This window comes from Hippocampus guttulatus, chromosome 3, assembly GCF_054856545.1.
Source record: "Hippocampus guttulatus isolate MCC_2025c chromosome 3, RoL_Hgut_1.0, whole genome shotgun sequence".
Lineage (NCBI taxonomy): Eukaryota > Metazoa > Chordata > Actinopteri > Syngnathiformes > Syngnathidae > Hippocampus > Hippocampus guttulatus.
In genome coordinates this window covers 24,049,876-24,074,699 of record NC_141263.1, presented here as the reverse complement: position 1 = coordinate 24,074,699, position 24,824 = coordinate 24,049,876, and the positions used below count along the sequence as shown (strand labels likewise).

The 24,824-nt window shown below is 42.5% G+C and overlaps 1 protein-coding gene across 2 annotated transcripts in view; it reads right to left on the bottom strand.

Moving 5' to 3' along the window:
* Positions 1–1,090: 1,090 nt before the first annotated feature.
* LOC147207923 (insulin-like growth factor 1 receptor) overlaps positions 1,091–24,824 on the bottom strand; it is a 47,800-nt gene continuing 24,066 nt past the window's right edge. Inside the window, exons 3-21 of one of the 2 annotated variants that reach the window (XM_086107565.1) lie at positions 20,289–20,592; positions 19,562–19,698; positions 18,305–18,449; positions 16,666–16,874; positions 15,539–15,665; positions 15,179–15,414; positions 14,874–15,041; positions 14,563–14,770; positions 11,559–11,869; positions 10,752–10,885; positions 10,334–10,493; positions 10,152–10,251; positions 9,721–9,791; positions 8,714–8,943; positions 8,524–8,631; positions 8,114–8,276; positions 7,745–7,874; positions 7,296–7,430; positions 1,091–6,386 (exon numbers count right to left, since the gene is read on the bottom strand). In XM_086107565.1, the coding sequence (XP_085963691.1) occupies positions 5,879–6,386; positions 7,296–7,430; positions 7,745–7,874; positions 8,114–8,276; positions 8,524–8,631; positions 8,714–8,943; positions 9,721–9,791; positions 10,152–10,251; positions 10,334–10,493; positions 10,752–10,885; positions 11,559–11,869; positions 14,563–14,770; positions 14,874–15,041; positions 15,179–15,414; positions 15,539–15,665; positions 16,666–16,874; positions 18,305–18,449; positions 19,562–19,698; positions 20,289–20,592 (3,584 nt within the window). In that variant the 3' untranslated portion in view covers positions 1,091–5,878. The remainder of the gene's footprint in view (positions 6,387–7,295; positions 7,431–7,744; positions 7,875–8,113; positions 8,277–8,523; positions 8,632–8,713; positions 8,944–9,720; positions 9,792–10,151; positions 10,252–10,333; positions 10,494–10,751; positions 10,886–11,558; positions 11,870–14,562; positions 14,771–14,873; positions 15,042–15,178; positions 15,415–15,538; positions 15,666–16,665; positions 16,875–18,304; positions 18,450–19,561; positions 19,699–20,288; positions 20,593–24,824) is intronic. The other variant, XM_086107566.1, reaches the window with a different exon arrangement.

The following is a 24,824-nucleotide window of genomic DNA, read 5'->3' as shown; positions in this document are numbered from 1 at the left end:
GTGTTTTATCTACAAAGTATTGCACTGGCAGTTGTATGTGTGCTGTCAGATTGTCAAGTCCCCTTTTGGTGGAGTTGTAATCCAGGATCATTTGTGGCTTCATGTCTTCTCTTGTGCTCAGAGATGCATCTGTGTGCATTGTGCTCATTACAAGAACATTTTTGTTTTTCTTTGGGCAGTATGAAACAACTGCTGCTTTCTCAGTGAAAACAAATACTGAGGAATGCAGAGGTCTGCCCTGCATCTTCAGAATTTCACCGGGAAGTTCTGTCTTATTTCTTCTGACTGTTGCCAACATAGTCAGCTTTCTCTCCTGAACTTCATCTCCAAGGCCGTAATATTGTAAAGAAGTTATGACTTTGCAGTCCTTCACTCATCTTCAGCACCACACGCATCATCTGAATCTTCTCAGATGCTCCTCCAGGTAGCTTTCCAGTATGCACTTGCATATTCCATGCAAAACTAGATATTGCATCACAGGCTGCCCATATTTTGATGCCATACGTGCCAAAAAGATCCTCTGTCTCTGAAATATCTTCCTCTGCATCACTATCCCAGTTCAAACTCTGTGATGAAGCTTATTCAGCTGTAAATTTTCTGGAGAATCATTTTTGGTATGTTGGTCAAACAAATGACATGAGAAGAGTGACGTGTCAAATGAGAGAAAGTTCCTGCTCTACACATACCTGGCTGGGTATCTGGCAGTCACTGAGCAGTCAAAACAAAGTACTGTTCATCAATTAGACATGTTTCTTTTGGATCTGAAAAGCTGCTTGCCCACATTAAAGTGTCTGGGTCAAAATGACCCCCAACATCATATTTGTATTCAAACTGTGCACAGACATCCCACTACACATCAGAGTGTCCAGATTTCACACACCAGTTCATGACCTTAGATGAGGAAAAGTCACTAAATTTCATGAAGAAAAAGAAAGGATATCCAGTGCTTTGGTCACCGCAAAAACTGAAATGGGTCAAATTGACCCTTAACATAAAGGGTGACCCAAAAAGATGCGTACCCATATTTTATTCGATAAAAAATGTATATGGAGATATTTTGCCATTGAGGCTCAATAAAGGCAAGCATTCATGACTTGCATATATTTTTATTTATCTTAAATGTCATGTAGAAAAACAAACAAAGACATGAACCAGAGAAACATTCTCTTTTTCCTTCAGCCAATTATCTTCTAACCTCCGGCACGTATTTGAAAACGTCATGTACAAAACAAAACTGGGAAGAGAACACCCAAAACAAAATCTCATTCTAACTTTTCATTAAGAATGCTGGAAGGCTATTGGAAAAATGTACAAAACTATATTGGCCATGGATGCAAGATAATGATTTTTTTTTTTTTTAACTTTGAGGCCATCCAGTGGTAAAACAACAACAGCAAAATCCTGATCCCTTACTTCTGTCTCGACTGCATTTAAAAGCAGAGAATGAGGGGTACCTGGCTGTCACCATGACAACCCCAAAGAAACCAGAAAGTCAGGATTTTGCTGTTTTCTCACCTTTGAACATGTAACCTGACCGAACCTGATGTGGTCCACTATGTCATGAAGACTTCTATAAATACCTCCCCGGGTCAAACAAAATACACGCCCAAAATACACCCAAGTCTCAACCAGACATTAAAACTGGCTTCAAAAGTGTACAGAATGTGCCTCCACATACTCATGAATGTGCGAAGGAGACGTGGAAGATTGAGTGTTGTGGTGTTTTTGTTTTTGCAAACAGTGACAGAAACATGGGCAGAAAAAAAAATAGCTGAGCTGTATTGCATTATTTTACATTTTACGAAATAAATGGCATCCTTCTTCCATCCTTTTGCTGATATGTCATGAGGCATCGAAAGAGTATTTGGGCCGCATCGAAAGGGGGAAGAAAATGTCATAATTTACACAAAAATAAGTCATAAATTATTATGTAATATTACAAGAAAATCCCCGAATGCACAATTGTGATTTTTGGACAATAGTGTTGCATGAAAAAAGAAAAAAAGAAAAAAAAAACTCCTGTTTTGCGGCACAGTTGTAAATTTACAGGAAAATAAAGAGTAACATTGCTAAAGTCAATAAATACAAAATATTACGAGACTATAACATTGAATGTACCAGAACAACGTCAGAGCTTGTACAGTATGTTGCAAGTTGAGTCATAGCATTATCAGGGTCAAGTAGCGACCTCAAAAGAAAAAGTCCCAAATTTAACCCCCCAAAAAACATCAAATTAGTATGAGAATAAAGTTGTAGCATTGAGGAAATAAATATTGAAAGTAAAAAGGGATTCCTTGAAATGACAAAACTAATAATTTATTTCTGTAACGTGACACCCTATAATGTAATAGGAGAGCTAAAATGATGAAAACCATAATTTTAAACAATAACATTCAAATATGAAGTCAGCATGACAACGTTGAAAAAGAACTAGAATATCACAAAAACATGGCAATGAGTTTGAGGAAAGTGTAGAAACGTTACCAAAATAAATGCAATATTACCAGCTATCTATCTATAAATGTATACATGTGAACACCCAACTACAAATGTGTACCTGTATGACCGTAACATCAAAATTTGGATTTTTTTTTAAACGTATCGATGGCAATATTTCAACTAATTTCACAATGCGCCATTTTTTAGTACTTTAGACTTTTTTTCTGGTAACTGACTTATCTGTCTGTTTTTGATCAAATGTTTTTATGCTTTTTTTCATTATAGATCAACTATTATTCTATTTTGGCTTTTAACACCATTTAATGCCTTTCACTGTGTATGTTACAATGTATCCCCCCAAAATGCCCTGTATTTTGTCGAATAAGTACTTGTGACTTTTTGTTGTGGTCCTTATACTCTTAATCCAATGGTAAGAAACTGACTATTTCCATCCAGCTGTATCTTAAGTACACTGTGCCAGTACAACAGCACCTACAGTCAAGCACCCGAGTTCCACTTCGAGCATTGTGATTGGTCGATTATCTACGTGGTCATCCAAAAAACAAAAAAACAATCCCCATGTTTCCGTGCTGCTGTTTGGTTTGTGAAATTAAAGCTCCTGCACATCAAAATTACAATAAAATAAAACAACAGTGAGGTAGATGGATGGTTGAACAAAAGAACTGAAAAAAAAAACCACCTTCTCCCTTGCCCCAAAAGTTGCAAAAACCCCTAAAAAAAGGTATCAAAACAAACAGAAAAAGTCTCCAGCTATTTCTGTACAGTGATTTACACACAAAAAACAACACAAAATAAACCAAGCAGGCCATTATTTCTTCAGCGTACAGTATATAAAATAAATTAATTCAGCCTTTTACTGAGGGAATAGAAATATCTTTAGCATTATTAGCCGACTACAGAATATCCTGCTGCCATTTTGTAGTGAGATTTCTTGACCTTTCATAGTAGCGCATCAAGACTTTGTCTTCATTAGCATTAGCTAGCTAACCAACTAAAATGAGTGACATCGGCTTTCATGTTCTGAATGCCAGAAAAAAGTCATAATTTAAAAATAAACATTTACGCTTATTTTGTGATGATGAGGATTCATGTACTGTACAACGCCATTTTAGGTGCCTATCATCTCTCGTTTGTTAGCATTAGCGAGCTAGCTGGCTTAGATGTTTGCTGAAAAATCTAGTGTACCGGTAGTTTGTCGATTTAAAAAAAAGTAACTTGGAAGCAGATATGGAAAATTTTTGAGCAAGCCTTGTGGCTTCCTCTTGTTGGCTCTCTCAAGATGTTATTCCTCTTGTTTTTACAAGAGGAATAAAATGTGGTACCTAAGTTATTTTACTTGATGGTGACGGAAAAATTGAGAGGGTCAATGAAAAACTTTGGTCAAATATGCACAAAATCCTAGCTTTGCAGCCAACTCAATAGCTAGCACTGCAGCTATTCGAAAACAAGTGATGACGACTGTTATTTCAATTGAATGTTGTTTGAAAAAAAAAAAGCAGCAGTGTGTAAACAATGTAGTGTTTTCTGACTCAACAACAGCTATCCAAAAACAAGAGGGCAGCAAAACACTTATTTCAAAGGTTGATTGGTGACAAACCATTAATGTCCACTTGATGGGATTATTAAAATTTGGAAATGTCAAAAACTTAAGGCAGCAGCTAGCGTAGTACCTAGCTTGACAGTTGCATGAAGAAAAGTCTAATAGAGTTAGATTGATGGTTGTTGACTATTAATTTCACTCTATAAGAATTGGAGAAGGGGAAGGCATCTTGTGCGACAGCTGGCTAAAAACGAGAATATTAATATTGTGATTTGGCGGCAAAAATGTGAGTGTGGTGAAGAAACAGACACACACACACACACACACACACACACACACACACACACACACACACACACACACACACACACACACACACACACACTTTTTATCTCAATCAATAATATTTTTTTAATTTTTAGCCAGAACCCCGCTAAAGGTAATAATTAAAGCCTAAAATGGCAGCATGAACCTGAGATTTACTTGGGACTCTTTCCTAAGGAAAAAAGAATATCAGGGGTACGTACTTCTTTGAAACCAGCTCAGTTACATTTAAAGAAAAAAAATAAACAAAATCATGGCAAACTGCAGTGAAAACGCTCATAAATTCAACCTGAAGGTCTCTTATAAACTCAAAGTCATATATATTTATATAGATCTATATTACAACCACAAGAGAAAATAAGGAATAGCAGCGTGTCTTTTCTTTTGTCTGTACAAGATGAACACGGGGACCATATAAAAAGGTAGAAAAAGTCAAACCCCCCCCTCAAAAAAATGGCGCAAATGCTTTTGAACTATATATATATATATATATATATATATATTCATTCTATTACACCACCATGACATAGTGTTTTGACCTCTTTTCGGAACACTTTGCAACAATTTGTGGCTCAGGTTTATACGTCAACACAAAATTGAGTCTCAAAATGGGGACCACAGTATCAAAATGTTGGTTTTGGAAGGTTTCAAACCATTCAGTGTATATTTCTAATCTCACTGAAAACCAACGAGCACTTTCCAACAATTTATTTATGGCACAAATTTTGATGTAGAGGGAAAAAAATGGAGTAGCAAAATATTTTTTACATTGCTTTTTTTCATTACTGTATGACTACCACAATGGCAGCCTCCATCGATAAGAGTCTCAAAATGGCTTTCTGCCATATTTGTATGTTTTTGTGCCATCACGTTCTTTTTCGTTGCGCACAATGGCAGAAAAATTGACATCTCAAAGCCCAATATGAAAATGTTTATAGGCCTTTGAATGTCATTCTCGTACTGATGAGCAAAATGTTGGCGGAGTAATTAAAAAGTTGTTTTTGATGTTTTAGTATTTCCAAAGTCATTTTCCTAATTTTTCCAGCCATTTTTTAATTGTTATCGTAAATGCTCTTCACAAATAACTGAAAGAAAAGTCATGGTCGTGTTATGAAATCTTTTTTAGGAGTTTTTCGACACTGATTCGCAGCACTTGGCGACTGTGTGTGGCTCAGATTTTGATGTCGATACAAAATGAATCATCAAAATGTAGTGTTTTTCATCTTATTTTTCATGCCTTTTACATCGTTACCGTACCAACTAGAACAAAGGCGGCAACATGGAGGACCTGCCTACGTAAGTGCTTCATCTCTTGCTAGGTATTCATCCATAATGCCTGCCCAAAAATGGACCGTAATCCCCTTAGAAAGGGTTCTTGTTTTACTTAAGGGGGGAAAAAAAAGTAAGAAAGCGTTTATAAAACAAGCAACTTCCTCCATGGTGTTTTTCGGCAGCAGGGGGGCAGTGTTGCGTATGGTAAGACAACAACAACAAAAAAAGGGTGGCATTACAGCAGAATAGGTTTGACTTCCCATGAGTCTTTGCTCCGTCCAATCAGCAGGCAGACGACTGAGGGAGGGGCATGGCACGCTGGTTTTTGCGTCCCCCATTCATGTGGGCGTAGGGCGGCAGCTCGTCCAGGGTCGCCTGCATGGCGGCCACTGAGCCGGTCCCATTGGGCGGCGTCCCCATCCCTGCTGCCCCCACTACTGACGATGAGGTTGATGACATCAACCCATTAGCCGCTTGGTGCCCGATGGGCTCCTTGTCCGGACAGGGCCGGCTGGGGGAGCCGGGTGCTAGCGAGGGCCCGGGCGGAGTGTGGGAGCCGGGCGAGGGCGGCGTCTGTAGCGGCGTGTCCAAGGGGAGGTCGTCCATGTTAACCGGGTGTTGTTGGGGCGGGAGCGGGCCCTGAGCGTCGGGCGGCTTGTTGTCGGCGCTGTAGAAAAAACTAACCTCACGGAAGGATGGTTCAAGATCATCCTTTACGCTGCCGATGATTTCCACGAAAGACGCACGCATTTTGGGGTTGTACTGCCAGCACATGCGCATCAGCTCAAACCTGTACAAACACGCACACGATCAAATTAGGTTTGGCACCGCGAAATTGACATCTAGTGCAGGGGTGGGGATCTCCGGTCCTCGAGGACCACGGTCCTGCATGTTTTAGAGGTTTCCCTCCTCCAACACATTTGATTCAAATGATCAGCAAGTTCTTCAGAGGTATTTTAACGATGTTGAAACTTTGAATCAGGTGCACGAGGGAAACATTGAAAAATTGCAGGATAGCGGTTGCCCATCCCTGATCTAGTGATGCTTTAGTGCAGGGGTGTCAAAGTCATTTTTTGTCGTGGGCCACTTCGAAGTTACGGCTTCCCTCGGAGGGCCAAGGCAAAATCTCAACGTTATTTATTACCCATGACAATTTGACATTTCGGTACAGATTTCAGCAAGGATCATCAAAGTTGACACACATGATTTGCTCCCGCGGGCCAAATAAAATGACGTGGCGGGCCGAATCTGGCCCCCGAGCCTCGACTTTGACATCTGCTTTGGTGACTGAGGCACAACAGACTAGCGCATATACAACAAACAGCTTTAAAATTGTGTTCTACTGTAGGGACTGCTGAGTAAATTTTACATCTTCATTCGCCACTATAGTGTCTGATGAACACAACTGAGATCTCGCGTCCACTATAGGGACTGAGGTACAACTTTGACATCAAGACTGTCCATGAAAGTGTCCAATTTGCAAATATGTCACCTCGTGTCCACTGTCATGACTGAGGCACAACTTTTACAACAGGAGTCAGCACATACAGTGGACAATAGCGTTGTCCACTGTAGTGAATGATGCACTTTTTTAACATCAAGTCTGCCATGGTTTTTAACGAACAGCTTTTGAATAGCTGTCCATTGGAGTGACTTGGACATCAAGACTGATGCATGCATAGATAGAGAACGGACTTACAGCATGTCAGGACAATTGTGCGGTTTCTCCAGCAGGCCTCCCTCCATGACGAAGCGCAGCACCTGCTCATTGGACAGGCCCTGGTAGGGTTGCTCTGCCAGCGTGGCGATCTCCCACAAGACCACACCAAATGACCTAAATGGAGACGGATGTGGTTTTGAGGGCGTATGGGTGGCACTGCATGATATGGCACACCGTTATCTACTGTAGTGACTAATATGCAACTTTGACCTAGAGTCCCGAAGATTTAGAAGGGAACAGCCATTGGGTCCAGCGTAGTGCTTCGCAAATTTGCAATCAAGACTGAAGATGTATTGAATACAAATAGAGGATGAATGCTGCCAATACAGCCGTATGTTGTGGTGACTTAGAAAACAGCTTTTGAAGAGCTGTCCCGCATAGTGGCTGTTGCACAGCTTCGATATACCGACTCGTGCGACTACACTCACCAGACGTCAGAATTGGTGGTGAAGACGCCGTCCTTCAGAGACTCGGGTGACATCCAGCGGACAGGAAGCAAGCCCTTCCCGCCTTTGCGGTAGTAGTCTGTCTCGTAGATGTCTCTCGTCATGCCGAAGTCTGCACAAAACACGCAAGGCAGCAACCTTTTTCATTCATCATCATCTCAAACAGTAAATGTCAGGAGTAAATGTCAAGCCAATGTAAGTGTGTAAATCTGTTAGCTTGCTACAGAACTGTGGGAGTGACGAATGGTGAGGTTGCGGCAAATTTGAGTGTCAACCTCTTCTCACTCCAACAACAGGCATCACGAAAGTCCTCCAGGACATTCCTGAGGAATTGCGACCCATCTCAATTACCTCCTATCTTGACGGTAAAGTCCTCGGCCACCATGCAGTTGCGCGCCGCCAGGTCTCGGTGCACAAACTTGCTGGCATTGAGGTATGCCATGCCATCTGCGATCTGGCCAGCCATCTGCAGCATTTTCTTCAGGGGCGGAAGGGACAAACTGGACCACTGCTGCTGCAGGACATGCAGAGGGGAGGGTATCAATGTTTATTTCAACTATTCCGTTTTTTTTTTATATGCTTCCTTATCCAAAAATTTTTGTGCAGTATATATACTGTATCTAGATATTTTTTTGCGGGCTGCGATGGTCCCTACCACCTTGCGAATGGTGGGGGTCCATTGTACTGGCAACAGGTTCTCAAAAAAACAACATGTTTTCAATTCCCGTCTCAACCTTTTGTATCATTTTGATTCACATTACCTCTTTCGGTCGGAGGGAGCGCAAGTAGCTCTTGAGGTCTCCTCGTGTCATCAGCTCCATGATGACCAGGGTGGGCTGGCCCTGAGACACCACCCCCAGGAGACGCACCTATCGCAAAATGGTGCGTGATGAAAAAGTGTGCTCGCCGAGTAAAGTGTGCGTGTGTGTGTGTGCGTGCGCACGCACGTACCACGTGATGACAGTTGAACTCTTTCATGACGGAAGCCTCGTTGAGGAACTCGATGCGCTCCCTCATGCTTGCCGACTCGTTCACGGTCTTGATGGCAACTCGCGTCTCAGCTTCGTCCTTCACCACGCCCTTTGCGATGCCCTCGTACACCATGCCGAATGAGCCCTGACCCAGCTCGCGGCTCAGGGAAATCTTCTCGCGCGCCACCTCCCACTCATCCGGCACGTACACTGTGCGGAGGAGAAAAGTGGGTAACCTTAAAACAAACGTTCACCACGCATCTTTGACTGTTAAACAATCCTTAAGACGTGATGAGACCAACTCAAATTCAATTCTGCGGAACTGTATTTGATTTGTGGATGGTGAATGAGGAGACAGTGTTCAAGCGCTTTGAGTGCATTGCAGGTAGAATTTTACATTTTGCAGGAAACGTCAAATTGAAGCTTTCGCAGTACCGACGCTCCTTGAGCTATTTACATCAACATAACAGAGTACCTGCAGGGAAAACGAATATGGACATTCAACACGGTTTTCCAACTACAGTCAAACCTCGGTTTTCGTCCATAATCTGTTCCAGAAGGCCGTTCAAAAACCGAATTGTTCGAAAACCGAAACCACGCTCTTTAAAAAAAAAAAAAAAAAAAAAAAAAAAAAAAAAGGTTTATTGAACACGTCTGCTCACAATGAAAAGCACACGAGGAAGTGCCACTTCCTCGTCTACCCGAGGAAGCATCACTTCCTCGTGTAAGGAAGGAGAGAGCAGTCAAATGGTGCATTAAGTGCGCTCAGTTTGTTCGAGAACCGAATTTCGGCCGTAATCCGAGGCAAAAAAAAAAAACTCGAAATCTTTGGTCGAGAACAGGGACGTTCGAAAACCAAGGTTTGACTGTATGTACTCGACTCCTCAGGAAGCCATCCTTAACAATTTTGACATTCGCTTCTTGGCATTATCCAGCAGAAGGAGCAATTCCTTTGGGTTCGGCTTTATCTGCATCGACTGTACTCACTTTCAGCCGCACTGAAGTACTCCGGATTGACTGACGCGTACAGGACTCCATTCCCGAGCCGATCGCTGTTTCTAGCGGCAAAGAAGCAAGTGTCAATCACATAGAATCCCAAATCAACAGTTGAATAAAATGTTGTAAAATATATGTATAGTGGTCTATGTTGGAAGGTAGTAAGAGACATTTGACCGCATTGAGAGTCATCATAAATGTGGCATTTTTCTATACCTCGAGATTTCCTATTTTATAGGAGCTTACACTGTCAATTTGTCTCATCAATTCTCCACAAATAGGACATTGCTGTCTCTGACATGCCTGCTAAAATTACACAACTACCGAAATCTCTCGGGTTATCTACCTATTTCTTTATTTTGCTGCCATCAAGCAGATTTTTTTCCCCCCTTTGTGACGACACGAATGTTTATTCAACGCACCTTTTCCTGTTGAAGGCGAACAGCAAGCAGGCCAGGATGCAGATGAACAAGATGATTACGACGGGGGCCAATATGATGGCGTAGAGGAAGCTTTCATATCCTGATGGGTCAAGCATAGTCAGTATTTTGGGTTATAGTCAGTGTGTTGGTTATTAGGAGTGCGTTGAATGTGAGCTTCTTACGTTCGGCCACATAGAAATCTACCGGTCGCGTCCAGGATCCGTTCCCTGCCAACGATGTCGCTCGGATCCTCAACGAGTAGTTGCCCGGACTTAGGTTGGACAGACGGATGCCGCGCTGTGTCCGATAGAGCTGACCCGACACGCACTCGTGTTTCTCAGTCTGACACCCGCGCGCACAAACAAAGAAAAACAAACACACACACGCAACCATTAGACCATCAAATACATGGACAACGGTGCACATTTTTCCAAGGTTGAACAAAATCTGTTTTATTAATGCAAGATCATTTTTCCACACTAGAAACAAGGTCAAATGAACAAGGGTCTCATGTATTGAACTTGAACTTTATCTGCTATGTGACCTGGCTCAAAACAAAGACGTGGCTGCGGTCAAGTATAATATCTAGTTTTGCCATACCTCCGTGCCCAGTTTGAACTTGATCTCATACATGAGGATGAGGCCATTCGGGTGAGACGGTTCCGGCCAGCGTAGGAACACCGAGTCCTCGTGGCCCTCCCAGGACACCACGCCCGGAATGTCATCCGCCTTTTCTAGAAGGGAGAAGAGAAAAAGGCGTCATTAGTTGAGACCAGGAGTGGGCCAAGTTTGGCTTGGGAGCCACATTATGAACCGCGTTGTCATTTAATTCGGCCCACCTAGCACTTAGATGATCACGAGTCCTGTAGTATCTTTTACACTCTACCTACTAAAATTATACATCTTCATTTATATAGCGCTTGCAACATGCCAACTCCACACAGGAAGGATAGAGCCGGAATCAAACCTTGCACCTCTGCATTGTGAGGCGGACGTGCTAACCAGTCAACCACAGTGCGCCCCCAAAAAGATGTTATTGTAAATAAAAAGGTTTTGAACCCAACTAGAACTCATTCGGTGCAACATGATTACTGAACGGGAATTTTGGGAACCAGTCCAAGCTCTACTGTTTTTGGTCTCGGTTTTTATCAAATAAATGACCCCAAACTTTGACTTATACTCCAGAGCAACATGGTTTTTTTCTTCTTCATGATGCATTTTTTTGACTGAGTAGGTTTTACACTCCAGAGCAACTTATTGTCAGAAAAATATGGTAGGTGCATTTTATTAATTGGTTAGTTATTTGGAAATACAATTCATAATGAGGATGAATAGTTGTAAATAATAAATAATAAAATTGCCCAAATTTGGGTTAACACAAATGACATCTAATTGTGTTGCACTAACCTGCCGGTTTGGTTCTGGAGAAAACAAACTCGGCTGCGCTGCAACGCTGCACCTGTCGATTGCAAGCGTGAACGTCGATGCGGTATACGGTGAATGGCTGTAAACCGAAGATCTGCAGCTCGCGCTCCGTGACCGCTTGTTCGACAAAATCAAACTCGCGCTCCGCCAGCTCCGGGTCGGCGACGCTGCTGTTGGCGGCAGCCTGCAGGGGAGAGACTGTGCTGGTATTGGAGTGAGGCCGTGAGTGCTGGCGTCGAGAGTGGGTGGCGTTGGCGATGTTGAATAGATCTCGACGACGGCGATCGGGTGGCCTGGGGAAAAAAACCCCAAAACATTTCACGATTTAGTCCTTGAGGCCATTTTCGGTTAGCCACGAGAAATTTGGTAAGCTACAACGAGTAGAGACCCCCACCCTCCAGAACAACCAAACAAACAAACAAAAGGGTCACCAACATATGCTTGAAAAATAGGAAATCTGGCTTTTTGACACATTCCAGGGTTCATAGTTAGACAAGGTCCGAAAATATCTTGAAATTTCACCACCTTCAGCCAGCGTTGCTGACTTTCAAAGGCAACTAACTTATAATTTATTTTTTTAAGTTCTGCCCCTGCCATTTTCACTCTACAACACAAAATTGACACACTTATCATGAGTAGACCCACAAAAAAAAAAACCCTTTGATCCTTGAAAGTTACAACAAGTTTGCCAGTTTGGCTTAAATCAGCCATTCCAATTCATATTGGTCATTTCCAGGATTCTTTCAAAGACGAATTTGTAAAATTAAAGGGGTACAATTTAGAAATTGTGTCAACGTGTCTTCCATTAGTACACTCACAAAAAAGTCTCAAGAACCCATGCCCAAAAACACAGTTTTTGTCCAATGGCTACCAAATTTTAGCCTTTTTTTTCTAAGCGATGTATAGATGTAATACATCTCTTGCTGACTCTTAGAATGCTACCGATTTCTGTGTACTCGCATCAAGGCCTTGTACACAAAATTATTTTTCAAATCTTAAAACAATTTTAAAATCCGTGATTCATCCCATATAGTCATTTTCTGTGTGGTGTGCTACACATCCGTCAACACATAGCACTGCACACACAAGGGTTTTGCTCCAACGCCGGTCCTCTGAGGCACAGCATTCGCTTGACCACATGATTTTTGGTCGTAAATATTGAACATGTTTAAAATTGAAAATTGTTGGCCCAACTCGGTTTGGACCGTTTTATCGGGACAAATCCCCTCTTAACACACCTCAAACATATGGAAAATCCTGTCGGGCAATCTCATCAGACCTAAGATGGTCGGTCGGGCATTTGACAACCTTGGTGTGGAAAGGAAAACAGACGCACCACCCAATTTTCTCACAAGGGGGAGACAATTCATTCCTACTCACAGCTTTATTTATTTAATTTTGTGACACTGATCATGTTTGCATGATTTACCATGTTTTGTTTTTTTGTCTGTTTGCTTTTATAGTGTGTGTGTGAGGGAGAGGGGGTGTGGCATCTCTGTCGCTATATCAAAGGGGATATGAGGGTGAAACTTTTCGAAAAGACTGATCGAGTGTGGGAAAAGGAAGTTGGTTGTTTTTAATAAAAGTCACCGGTCTGTTGTTGGTTATTTGTGAGCAATGTCAGATGTAGTGAGGTTTTTGTTGTTCGCTTTGGATCCGTGTTGATCTCACACAAGTCTTTCTCTGTGTGTGTGTGTGTGTGTGTGTGTCTGTTCCAGTGAGTCATTGAGTTGTTTTCAATGCTTTGCAGCCTCAGGGAGATGAGGACAACTGTTGAGCATTTTTGTAAATAGAGTCATAAAAACAGCACCAGTCATCTTTGCGGCGAGTCAACTTTGACCAAGAAACTTCAAGCACATCCGCCTGCAAGATCAATAGCAACATGTTACCATTGAAGAAGAAAAAAAAAAAAGCAAACAGGGGATTTACACAGTACGGTAAACCCGCGCTATTTGTGGTGGATAGAGAACCAGATCTACTGCAAAAAGTGAAAAACAAGAGTAATTGACAACACTCCCCCATTTTTCAACTGTCAATCTCACACCAACTATGAAGCCAAAACCATTGAATATCATAAGAACAACAACATTATCCTGGAATATCGATATCTTATCTATCAATTGATTTGGGGGGGGGGGGCTGAAAAAGTAAATGTACATGCAAATCACAGTCTCTTAGGACATGAATTGGGAGGCCAGCATGAACTCCATCCTGAAAAAGGCCCAGCAGAGGATGTACTTCCCAAGGCTACTGAGGAAGCACGGCCTGGCGCAGGAGCTGCTGAGACAATTCTACATAGCAGTCATCGAATCAGTCCTGCATTCCTCCATCACAGTCTGATTCGGTGGCACCACAAAAAAAGACAAAATCCGATTGCAACGGACAGTTAGCACTGTGGAAAAAAATGATTGGCACACCGCCAGAACCAAGACAAGGGCATGGAAAATCCTACTGGACCTCCCATACCCTGCCCACCACCTCTTCCAGCTACTCCCTTCAGGTATGCATTATCGAACTTATCGATCCTATGATAATCTCGGTGCTCTCTCACAAATCATCAAGGTCTTCACAGAACCGGTGACAGTGAATTATACCCGGGTGCACCATATCAAGTATCAAGTACAACTATATTGTCAAATGTGCTATATGTTAGGCATACAGCACAGATGAAATTTCCTCCCTCTTAAACCGTATTTACTAATTCAGTGACTTCGGATTGTATTTTGGGGCATCAGAGTAGTGTGCTGAATGCAATTGCACACCACACTTTTGAGTTTTATATTTGCGTAAAATGTGGAAAACTGTGTGCCAATTGTATTCAACTTGACAATAATGTGCTAATTTGTGGAGGTCTCACATAAAATCTCAACAAAATACATTCACGTCTGTGATTGGAAGAGCCAAAATGTGAACGAGTGCAGAAAAGTTGTTCGAGGCTCTGTAAATTGTTTATTTAACACAGGCATGTTTAAAAAAAAAAACGCACCTGGGTGTAAAGATGGAGTTATGCAGGAAGTTCTCAAAGACTTTCCGGTAGGAGGCGTCCGCGGCCTCTGCCTCCAGGTCCTCCACCGATTTGGGGCAAGGGCAGCAGGGGCCCTTCTCGGGGCCATCTGGGTCCGACTTTGTGGGCTTGGTGTCGTCATCCTGGTCCCCCACCCCGACTGCTGCCATCCTTACAGGGATCTTCAACTCTGTAGAGGAGGGTTGTTGTCATTAAGTTTCTTGCTGGACTGGTTTTTATCACGTGTAATAAATTAAAACAAACAGGTACTGTGTATCAGCGTGTGTGTATACCTTTGGAGCAGTAGTTGTGCTGGTACAATTCTCGGTCTTCGGCCTGCTGCTGCCAGCGCACCAGGTAGTAAGTTTGATTGCCGTTGGGGGAAACTGGGGGCAGCCAGCGCAGCACCAGCTGGGTGGAGGAGTTGGAGTAGGCACGCACGTCCTGAGGCATGGAAGGCGCTGCGGTGACAAAATAGGCTTCATTGGTTCTTTCTGGTGCTCAGATGTATTTAGACAGAAATTTCACAATAACGTTTCATGATTATTTCGTGCTTAGCGTCTTTTTACAACAGAATTTTGGCTATGAGTGGGTTTACCTGAGGGGCTGGTGCGGATGTACACCACCTTGCTCTTGGCGCTGGGCACCTGCTTGTCATCCACCATGAGCGTGATGGCCTTGACGAAGACTGCGTACTGCGTCCACGGCTTCAGGCCGGAGAGCAGCACGCCAGGGTCGGTGTCCTTGTCTTGGTGCAGCTCCACATCCACCATGTTCCAGCTGTTGGAGCCACAGCCGTCCTGACCCTCAAACTCGGTGATGTTCTGGTACGGCCTAAGGGAAGGGACAGGGATGGGTGGGTGTTTGGCAATCCCGAGTCCACTGCACTGAGTAATATATGCATGAGAAATCACAGCTGAGGTCAGAAGAGGGGAGGACACGGCAAATGGAAACCTACGCCTCTTTGTAGTAGACGATAAAGCTGATTAGGTCTCTGTAGTCTCGGGGGCGGTATCGCTGCCAGGTCAGCTTGATCCTGGTGCTGCTGGTGGTGTTGGACTTGAACTTTAGGATGGTGCTTTCGCCTGAGAGAGTAAAAGACAGTTCTTGCATCACAAATAATTCTTGCCTGGACCTTAAAAGTCAAGAGGTTCTCAAGGGTTCTTGATGCTCCGTTTTTTTTCCCACCGCACAGTGCCATCTGCAGCACAGTTAAGCTGTATTCAGCTTCCATGTCAAGAGTACAACAGAAAACAGCATGAAACACACCGCCCATGACCGCATCTGTCGGAAAGACCCCAACAACGGAGAATTGTGCCGAAGTTAAAATTAATTGCATTACGTATTAGCTGAGAATCAGGAAAAATTTGAAATACAAAAATATTTGTTCTGGATTGTGTAAATGTTTGAACATTTAAAGAACCCCCCCCCTAAAAGATACAAAAATAAACAGCTAAAAATGCGCAAAAAAACAAAACCCTCCCCAAATATTCCCATATAAACAACTAGAAAAAAAACCCCAAAATATTGGGGAAATAGCAGAAAAAATACCAAATATTATAATAAAATATTAAAATATTACTGGTAAATGTTAAAAGTTTGAAGGAAATACCAAAATATTAGGTAAAAAAGCTGAAAAGGTGTTGAAAAAATAAAAATGGTTTGAAGAAACATTACAAGAAAGATACAAAAATCACATGACTATTGCACAAATATTAGGGAATATAAAAATACCCCCAAGCCCTCCCCCAAAAACAAATATTGAAAAAAAATTTATGTTGCTGTCACCTGAACTACTTCCACACCACATTTCATTGCACTGAAAAGTGGAACTGATTTCTTTTGTCTTCTACTACGTTTATAAACACGACGTAACGATACTTAAAATTTGAAATGGTAAAACATTCAGAATTCTATCAAGGGTTTTCGATAAGCTGTTTCGTCCCGAATTGAACAGAGACTCGAAATTGCGGTATATAACAACGGAAAAGAAATAAAAATGAGCATCATGCAGCGTAAGGTGCCAAACTAAGCTACAGCAACCCCAATGAAAACAGGAAATATTTGGACTGCTTCGGAGCGTACAGCTGGCTCGGTCGCCGTTGTTTCGGAAGTCACTTTCGTCGAAGCGCCCCGCAACGCCCGTCTGCTCCCACATCTTCTGGATCTCCGAAACGCAGAGCTTGGGATTGGCCCGGAAGAACAGCTTCCCGTTCTTGATGGTGAGGTTGTGCTGCTTCCAGTCCCACAGGTACTGCAGCTGCTGGTTGTCGAACGCCGAGAAGGCGTACATGCTACAGGGGTAAAGGAGGAAAGTGTCATCATCATTTTACCTCCATCTTCAGGTTCTTAAAACCATTTCAAACCGCCATTTTATACAGGGTATCTCCAGCTCGAAAGTAATGGTACAACCATTTTATGCCGGGTATCTTCCAATTTTCAGGCACTCGACAGTATTTGGGCAGTTATTTTAGGCACTGTTTTGATCCTGTGAGGGGAAATTCAATGATCACAGCAGCAAAATTTACACATAAAAACTCATGATGTTGTCCAAACAACAGCATATAAACAAAAATAAAAGAGCGGGGGGGGGGATTTAAATAATTTAAATCTAATCAAACAAGAAATTTTTTTTTCGATGTTCTATTTTGGTATATGGTAAGTAAACTTTGATCATGCATAATAGTATTGAATTTTTACAATTGGTGTCAAGCGAAAAGTACAATTTTATTGACAGTGATACATAACAATTTCTTATTTTCTCCATTACTGCTTGCAGTCCCACAGGACTGAGTAACTGAGCGCAAGTAATGAAGGGCACATGCCAGGCCACGTCAGATCCTGAAATCCTTTAAATCAGTTTTTTTATTAATAGTACTAGGAACTAAATCGGCCGAAAAAGCGCATGGACGGAATGTGGATATTCGCCTGTGTCTGAGGGGGAAGTCTTGCACTGCAAGGACGCTTCCTAGACTTTGAGAGCCACGACACCTCCTGAGGATGCGTTTTTGCTGCAAACAAATCAAGTCATCTGGCAACTTTATAGCATTCTTGCTCATTACCAGACACATTCCGATCCGTTTTGTCACCATTAATCATGATCAGCCGAAGGGAAAATAAGATCCGGGGAGAAGGGCAGGGGGGTGGGAGGTGGCGATGTGGCTTTTTATGATACACTGGGTACCACCCAGACATGAAGGAATGACTGCAATGTGGCGCCTTGGGACAGCGAGACTCTTGTGAACTCGAGGAGAAAAAAAAGAGGAGGATGTCTTCCTGAGCCACCGAGATAGCTTTTTTTTTTTTTAGCTGCTCTGGTTACTTTATTGGAAAAAAAGTTCCACTCTAACTGTTGAGGTCCAATTAAGGATAGACATCCAGCGTCATTTACCGTCTTTGTCATCAGCCTCTCTTTTACCCAATTGGACAAGAATGGAGATGATCTGTTTCATCATAAAACCTTTGGTAAGATGTTTAAGGCAATTCTCAAATGTCACTTCCAACAAGTCATTCAAGGGTAAAAATATGTTTTTTAATTATGAAAAAATACTCTTCAAACGCCTGCTTTTTTACATTCTTTTCTGTGTTGCAATTGAAACATTCTGAACAGTCATACAAGTGTAAAACAAAGCTAACTACCATTAAAAACACCACACTAAGTCTTAGCTTATTTGTGAATAGAAAATAATAAGAGAGCAAAACGAGCACGTTTGTGTGTTCTTACTCGTCCAGGAGTTCCTCGCCGTCGATGTATTGCAGGCTGCGCAGGAAGGCCAGCGAGCTGAGTGTGTGCGAGTGTCGGATGCGCACGTAGCCCGTCACCCTCTGGATCAAACCCGTGAAGCTCTCCAGCTCGGCCACCATGTTGTCTGTTGAGACACAATGTCAAAAAAAAAACCCCATCACATTTAATAATTAGCGTTGGACTTTCTTCTTCTGTGTTTTTATGGTTATATATGCAGGAAATGACACGGCCCTCAGAATTTCCAAGGTCCTGGTCTAGACTCCATGTGACATCACTGCGGATTGTAAAAAGTGTTTTGCTCTCACATGTTTAGACTACTCCAGAGCCACCAACCCGGAACTCAGCTTCCCTTCAAAAGTATTGGAACGGTGAGGGATGCAAGCTCTTGCCATGCGTGCATTAGCATTGACCAAGTCTTTATCTTTTTAGCAGGCTCATTATTGTCATAAACAGTCCATTCAGATTGCTCTTGCCTGATTTTGACTTTCGTGCGATGCAGAGGATCTAACATGGCGCGAGCATGTTTCTCAAAAAAAATGTCTAAAACATGAATTTGTGATCGCAACATCGCGCCTTTGCTGCATCCGTACTTATTGACATTCTCACGGTGTCGCATCAAATCCTTCTCTTTGTGTGCCGTGCTGCCGTTTTACTGCGTCTTTGTGCTGCAGCAGCCCTTTAACGAGCGGCACTCTTTTACATGGGCTAACCACCCTTCTATGCGGCACAGTAGAATCCCGATTTACCGGACTAATATGGGGGAGGTGTCGTCCATTCGAGCCAATTGTTCATTCAACTGAAGAACACCAATTACAGTATAAGATATTATTGTACTGATTGTGTGGCCTGAAATTGCCCAGTACAGTATGAAATTATTGCACAAAATACACGAAAGCATGAAGCCATTTTTAAAATGTTACCCACGCTTAGTTAGCTGGTGCTTGGGGAAGGGGAAAACTTCATGAGCCGCGTTCATGTCAGCGCATTCCTTTTTTATTCCACCTCCCTTACAATTCTATGCCACAGATAAGAGCTTGACAACAGAAACAATGCTCACGCCACTAAACAACGGCCATAAATCTGAGTCAGTAGATATGAAACGCTTCTTCTGTCCCTTAAATCTGGAGTCCGTCTGTGTTAAATCGAGGGTCCACCGTATATCTTACCCATCTGTGCCGTGTGCTTTGACTGCGTGTCATTCATGATAAGAAGCAGACGTCGGCGCGGTGTACTCACGGCCTCTGCGGATGTTGATGTGCAGGTTGCCTTTAATAACCGTGCAGCCTTTCAGGGACTGTGCAGCGTCCATGGAGTCAATGACCTTCTCCTCGCAAACTTTATCGCACAGGCCGTCGCAAGCGGTACAGGACATGCTGGAGACAGACAGATGAACCGACACAGGACTAAAACGTACGGTCTTGCTCTCAAAACAGACAATTAAAGATGAACTTTGATCACATTTTCAACTTGTAACAGCATTCCAGACGTTTACAAATGACATTTTTAGCTGTAAGTGTTTAAAAGATTTTAAAATGGAACCAAAAACTATACACTATGCAAAGTTGCATCTATAAATGCAAAAAGAAAGACGTTTTTTTGAAATATAGAAGATGAAATCAGATGAATACAATTAGTAAAATGCATTGTGCGAAAGCACATTAAAATAAACACTTGGTTTAAACTACTGGTTTTTAAATCTTGTTCATTAAAACGAACATTTTTTGCATGCATAATTTGATATAGGTTTGCACCTGAAACCAAAAAAAAGATGATAATTGAAAAATTAGGAGCAACGTATTATTTTGAGATAAAGGAATAAAAAAATGAATAAACACATTTATTTAAAAAGCCAATTTTAGAAAAAAAAAAGAAAATTAATGCACCAAATATTACAATGCTTGTATTCTTAAATGTGAATGCTAGGCTGGGCTGGGCTTAGCTAGTTGTAGCGCAGCAGGCTAACCTGTTGGAGGCGGTGCGCGTATACCCGAAGGGGCATTCGGACATGCACTCGCCCTCGTGGATGACGAAGCTGTCATAGTCCGGCAGGTGGACTCTGGAGCAGAGCTCGGCGCTGACGCAGCGCCAACCCTCAAACTTGTAGGTGCTGGGCGGACAGTCGGCCACGCAGCGGCCTTGGTGGTAGTAGTGCACGCAGGCGGCGCAGGAGCTGTCGCTGCCCGCCACGCTGCAGCTGCCCAGGCACTGCGCGTGGCAGCAGTCGCCGCTCGCCGTGCACGCTCGCCGGCCGCATTTCTCCGGGCACTCTGATGGCAAAACAGAAAAAGGGAAAAAAAAGCCCCAATTGAATATTATTCCTGTAAAAATTACTCGCGGAAATAACAATTATTATTTTTAGATTATTAACTTACAACAGAACTTTTTGAAAACTATAAACTCCCCCTGGGATTGCAAAGATTGTGACATCCCTTTCAATAGTGTTTTTTTTTTCATTTGGAAGGATGTGACACATGAAAATATGAAAAACAAATGACAATGATTTTGTCCAATTATTATTTTGGAATACATTATTCTCAAAAAGGACGCTGATGTGAAACATTTGCTGAGTGAGCGCCTTCTGAGAACAACTAAAAGCCTCCCCACGAAGCGTACAAATTGCTCAATCTCCTGTAGTGGGGGTCCGCTCAGGATCCAATCCCAGGGCCAGTAATGAATAATCAGCATGATTTACAGTCTCCCAGGAGGACTTAGCCTACGCAAAGTACAGCCTGAATTTGGAAGCTCAAGTTTATCGTTTCTAAGATATCTGTGATGAAAAATCTGTCGTGAAAAGTATGTCACCCACTTGTATTAGCCATGTGTGTGTGTGCGAGTGTGTGTGTGTGTGTGTGTGGGGGGGGGGGTCAATGTTTCGACAAGGCACATAATGAAGTCATGGGAAATGATGTGCTGTTTAAGTGATGCCGAGTGATATGACGCACATGCTGCCTCCAACACCCACTTGTGCTATGAGTGTTTTATGAAGAAATATTCAGCTTCGTTCTTTAGGGGAATACCATTTTGAGGTTTTTCAAAAAGCCAGCAACAAAAACTTAATAAATAGCCCTCAACGGAAGTTTCATGGACATGGTCTATTTTAACAGGGCATATAAAAAATGTCTCAAGGATCCATGTGGCCCTTAACTCATTCACTCCCAAAGACGTTTTTAAACGTCTTTTCAGACTTGGTCCAGAATTGGCTGGTACTGAATGAGTTAATTGCCGTGTTTCTTTGCCTCTGCTGTTGAATGTTGGGCCACCACGGTATCATGTTGAAGATTCTCTTCACAAAGACACAAAAAAAAAAAAAAAAAAAAAAACACCAGTAAAAGAGGGTGTCTATCACAACACAAGAAACAAAAAGAGTTTCATTGACCCAAGTCCAAAAGTGGACAACAAGAAGGTCATTGAGATTTGAAGCCGCCAGGCAAATCGAGGCCTTGTACTTTGATGAACTCCTGCTTGAGAATTAGACCAAATGATGCCCAATCAGAAACAGGTGCCGAGACAGATGTGAAGCTTTTTTTTCCCCCCCATTGCCATCTAACACGGGTGAGACATGGAATCAACAGACGCCAACTAAAGTAAATTCAGATGTCAACAGGACAACAAAGTCTTTTCTTAACATGAAAAAACGAACACAAAAGAATATTTTCATGCCAACTGAACCCACAAAACCACCGACGGACCCGCAGTCTGTCCAGTTTGACGAAAACAGATCATCAGTCGGTAACCACGAGGTGACCTTCACCTATCCACCAATCAGAACCTTCCAAATTGTGAGGTCCTATCAGCCATTCAGCAGGCTGTTTTTTGTGGTTGCGTGTCTCTCTTTGGCACACAATGTTCTTCCACTACAAAACCGCCCACCCTCCCTTACGCCTCCTCGAGCAACCCTGTGACCTTACACTAAGTTAAGAAAAAAAAATGGTGACAAACAGCTGGGGTAAGGAAAAGGGCGGGAACCGGCCGCAATACGCAAGTCTGACACATACAGTAGTGGTTACCAGCTTTTGAGCTAACATGTTGCATGTCTGCAACGCCGCAGGAAGAAATAAGGGATGGGAGAAGGTGGAGATAAGGAGAGTGGAGGAGGGAAGTCGTTTCACATGGTGGGCTTGCTTCCAAAAAAAAATAAAAATGCTGTGGGAGGGACTGCCAGTAGGGGGAGTTGGCAAGTTATTGTCATTTCACCGTAGGAAATAATGGAAATAGGTTCCAACTGTCACCATCATGAAGTAAAATTATTTGTATAGCGCATTCACCGGAGCTGTAGCTTTCGCAAAGAGCTTCACAAAATATTTTACATAAAATAATAATACAACATAAACATAGACAATACAATCTTAACGATTCCAACATAAGCCGACAACCTTTCGTAAACCGACACTGTTTAAAACATTTCACCGTTCTTAACGGTCATACACATTCACCGCCGCTTGAAATTAAATAAAACGGCTCGCCGTTGGAAGAAACATTTTCTCAATTGTCATACAAGTGCAAGTTTAACTAGTTAGCGCAGCCCAAATTACATCAAACTAGTCAGCCTTGGTTAACATTTCCCCAGCTGTTTATTTACTGTAAAATGTGTGCAGGGCATTTTTCTTAATCTCTTGGCTGTGTCCTATTCAGCTGCATGGTCATGCGGAGTGGAGGGTCGGAATATTTTTTCAGGCCGCAACAGATTTTTTGTGCATTTGGGGAGTTTGATATACTCCCTATGTGCTTATTTATATTGTGATGGATTTTGACTGGAAAATGCAGTTGGGCAGAACGTGAACAGAGCATCACTTTTACGCTTCATGGCAAAGGCGGTGATTTGTTCTGACTCCAATTTTTTCACATTGTCATGATGGAGTGTTGCGTGTAGATTTTTTGGGGGTGGGGTGGGGGAAATCTATTTAACCACTTTCGGAATAAGGGTATGTAAAAACAAAATGTGGAAACAGTTAAGTGTTGTGCATCACGATGCACTGTGAAAAAGCATGACTGACGCACTCACTGACTGCCGGAGTGTTCACCTTTTCCGTTCATTTGTGCGGCGAACGGTGTGGATCAAAAAGGATTCATAAATGTCTGCCCGGCGGGAAAGTATTCTGGGAACTCCACATCGGTTGCCAGCCAAACAGCGAGAATCTTTCTGGTCCGTTGCATCCAAATTAAGCTATTGTCGTGGACCCCAAATGTGCGGCGAAAACAAGTGGGTCTCTTGGTCCTCGTCGACGGTGGTCTGTGTCTTTTCTAATTTGTTAATGCTTGGTTCCCATCCGAGGATGCTGTCCTGCCTGATGCAGAGTTTAACAAACCTGCCCCGATGAGATCGCTACACACGAACATCCGCGTGGTCACTGGTGGTTTTCCATTGACTGCGTTGCCCAGGTGACAAACACTGACGGTAAACAGGCCATCGGGGATCCTTAAACTTCCTCTATGACTTAGTTTTGTAATTAGCAGTTACCCCTCTTCCCCCCCCCCCCCCAAAGGGAGGGGCCGAGCCCTTGCAGCTTAATTTACAACAGGACTCAGGAGTAATGTTTTTTTTTATACTCCCACCTTTCATCAATGGTTTCTGATAATTGATGAAACATTGTTGCCAAAGTTTTAAAAAAAGAAGAAAAAAAAGGGAAAAAAACCCCTCCTTTCCAGGTGAAACTAATTTTGAATGCAAATGTCCAACTGTCCAGCGTTGAAGTACTGGCTAACTTTCTGTTCTCTGACAAGGCGCGAAATGGCAAAATTCACAACAGGTGTTTGATGTATGCAACGGCCAAGACATTTTCTTGCTTCAATTAGAACTGGAACAGTCCTCTTCGCCATGCTATTCTCGTGTTGACATCAGGGGCTCAAGGGGGCGCTTAAAAATTGATGAACAGTCACTCGCTATTGTGTGCCTTCAAACCGCACATTCTCAGAAGGAAGTGGTCAAATCGTCAAATGTAGTGAATAATATTGCAAGATTATTTTAACCTTCCTTTTTTTTAACAGTAATCTGAACAAACTATTATCCTTGACTTCTGATTTCAAAACTAGCTATCCATCAATTTGGATTTCAAGCCTAGCTAGCCATTAATTTGTTGTGTACATGTAATACTGTAACATGATGAGTCACCGAATATTTTGATGGTTTCAGTCATAACAGCCCGCTGAAGGAAACCAACCAACAATGCGGCAACAAAAATGATCTCGACAACCCTGATTTAAGTGATAAATATGCAACAAAATGAAAAACAAAAATCCAAAAGGGGGTCAATCATTTTTTCCGCAGCGCTGCAGCCATGTAGCAAGACATTTTTGGTTGATGATCACGATCATGTAAAACAAGCTTCCCACTCCCGCTGGAGTCCAAAGTCACTGAACCTGACGCATTACACCAACCACCCGCTTGGTCTGTTGACATTTGGAACTGTTACTTGGCTGTATTTTCAACGTCCAATTCATCGTGACGGTTGTCGAGACTATTTAGAAGAACTTTCACGGCTTTTGAGCTCTTTGGAGACCG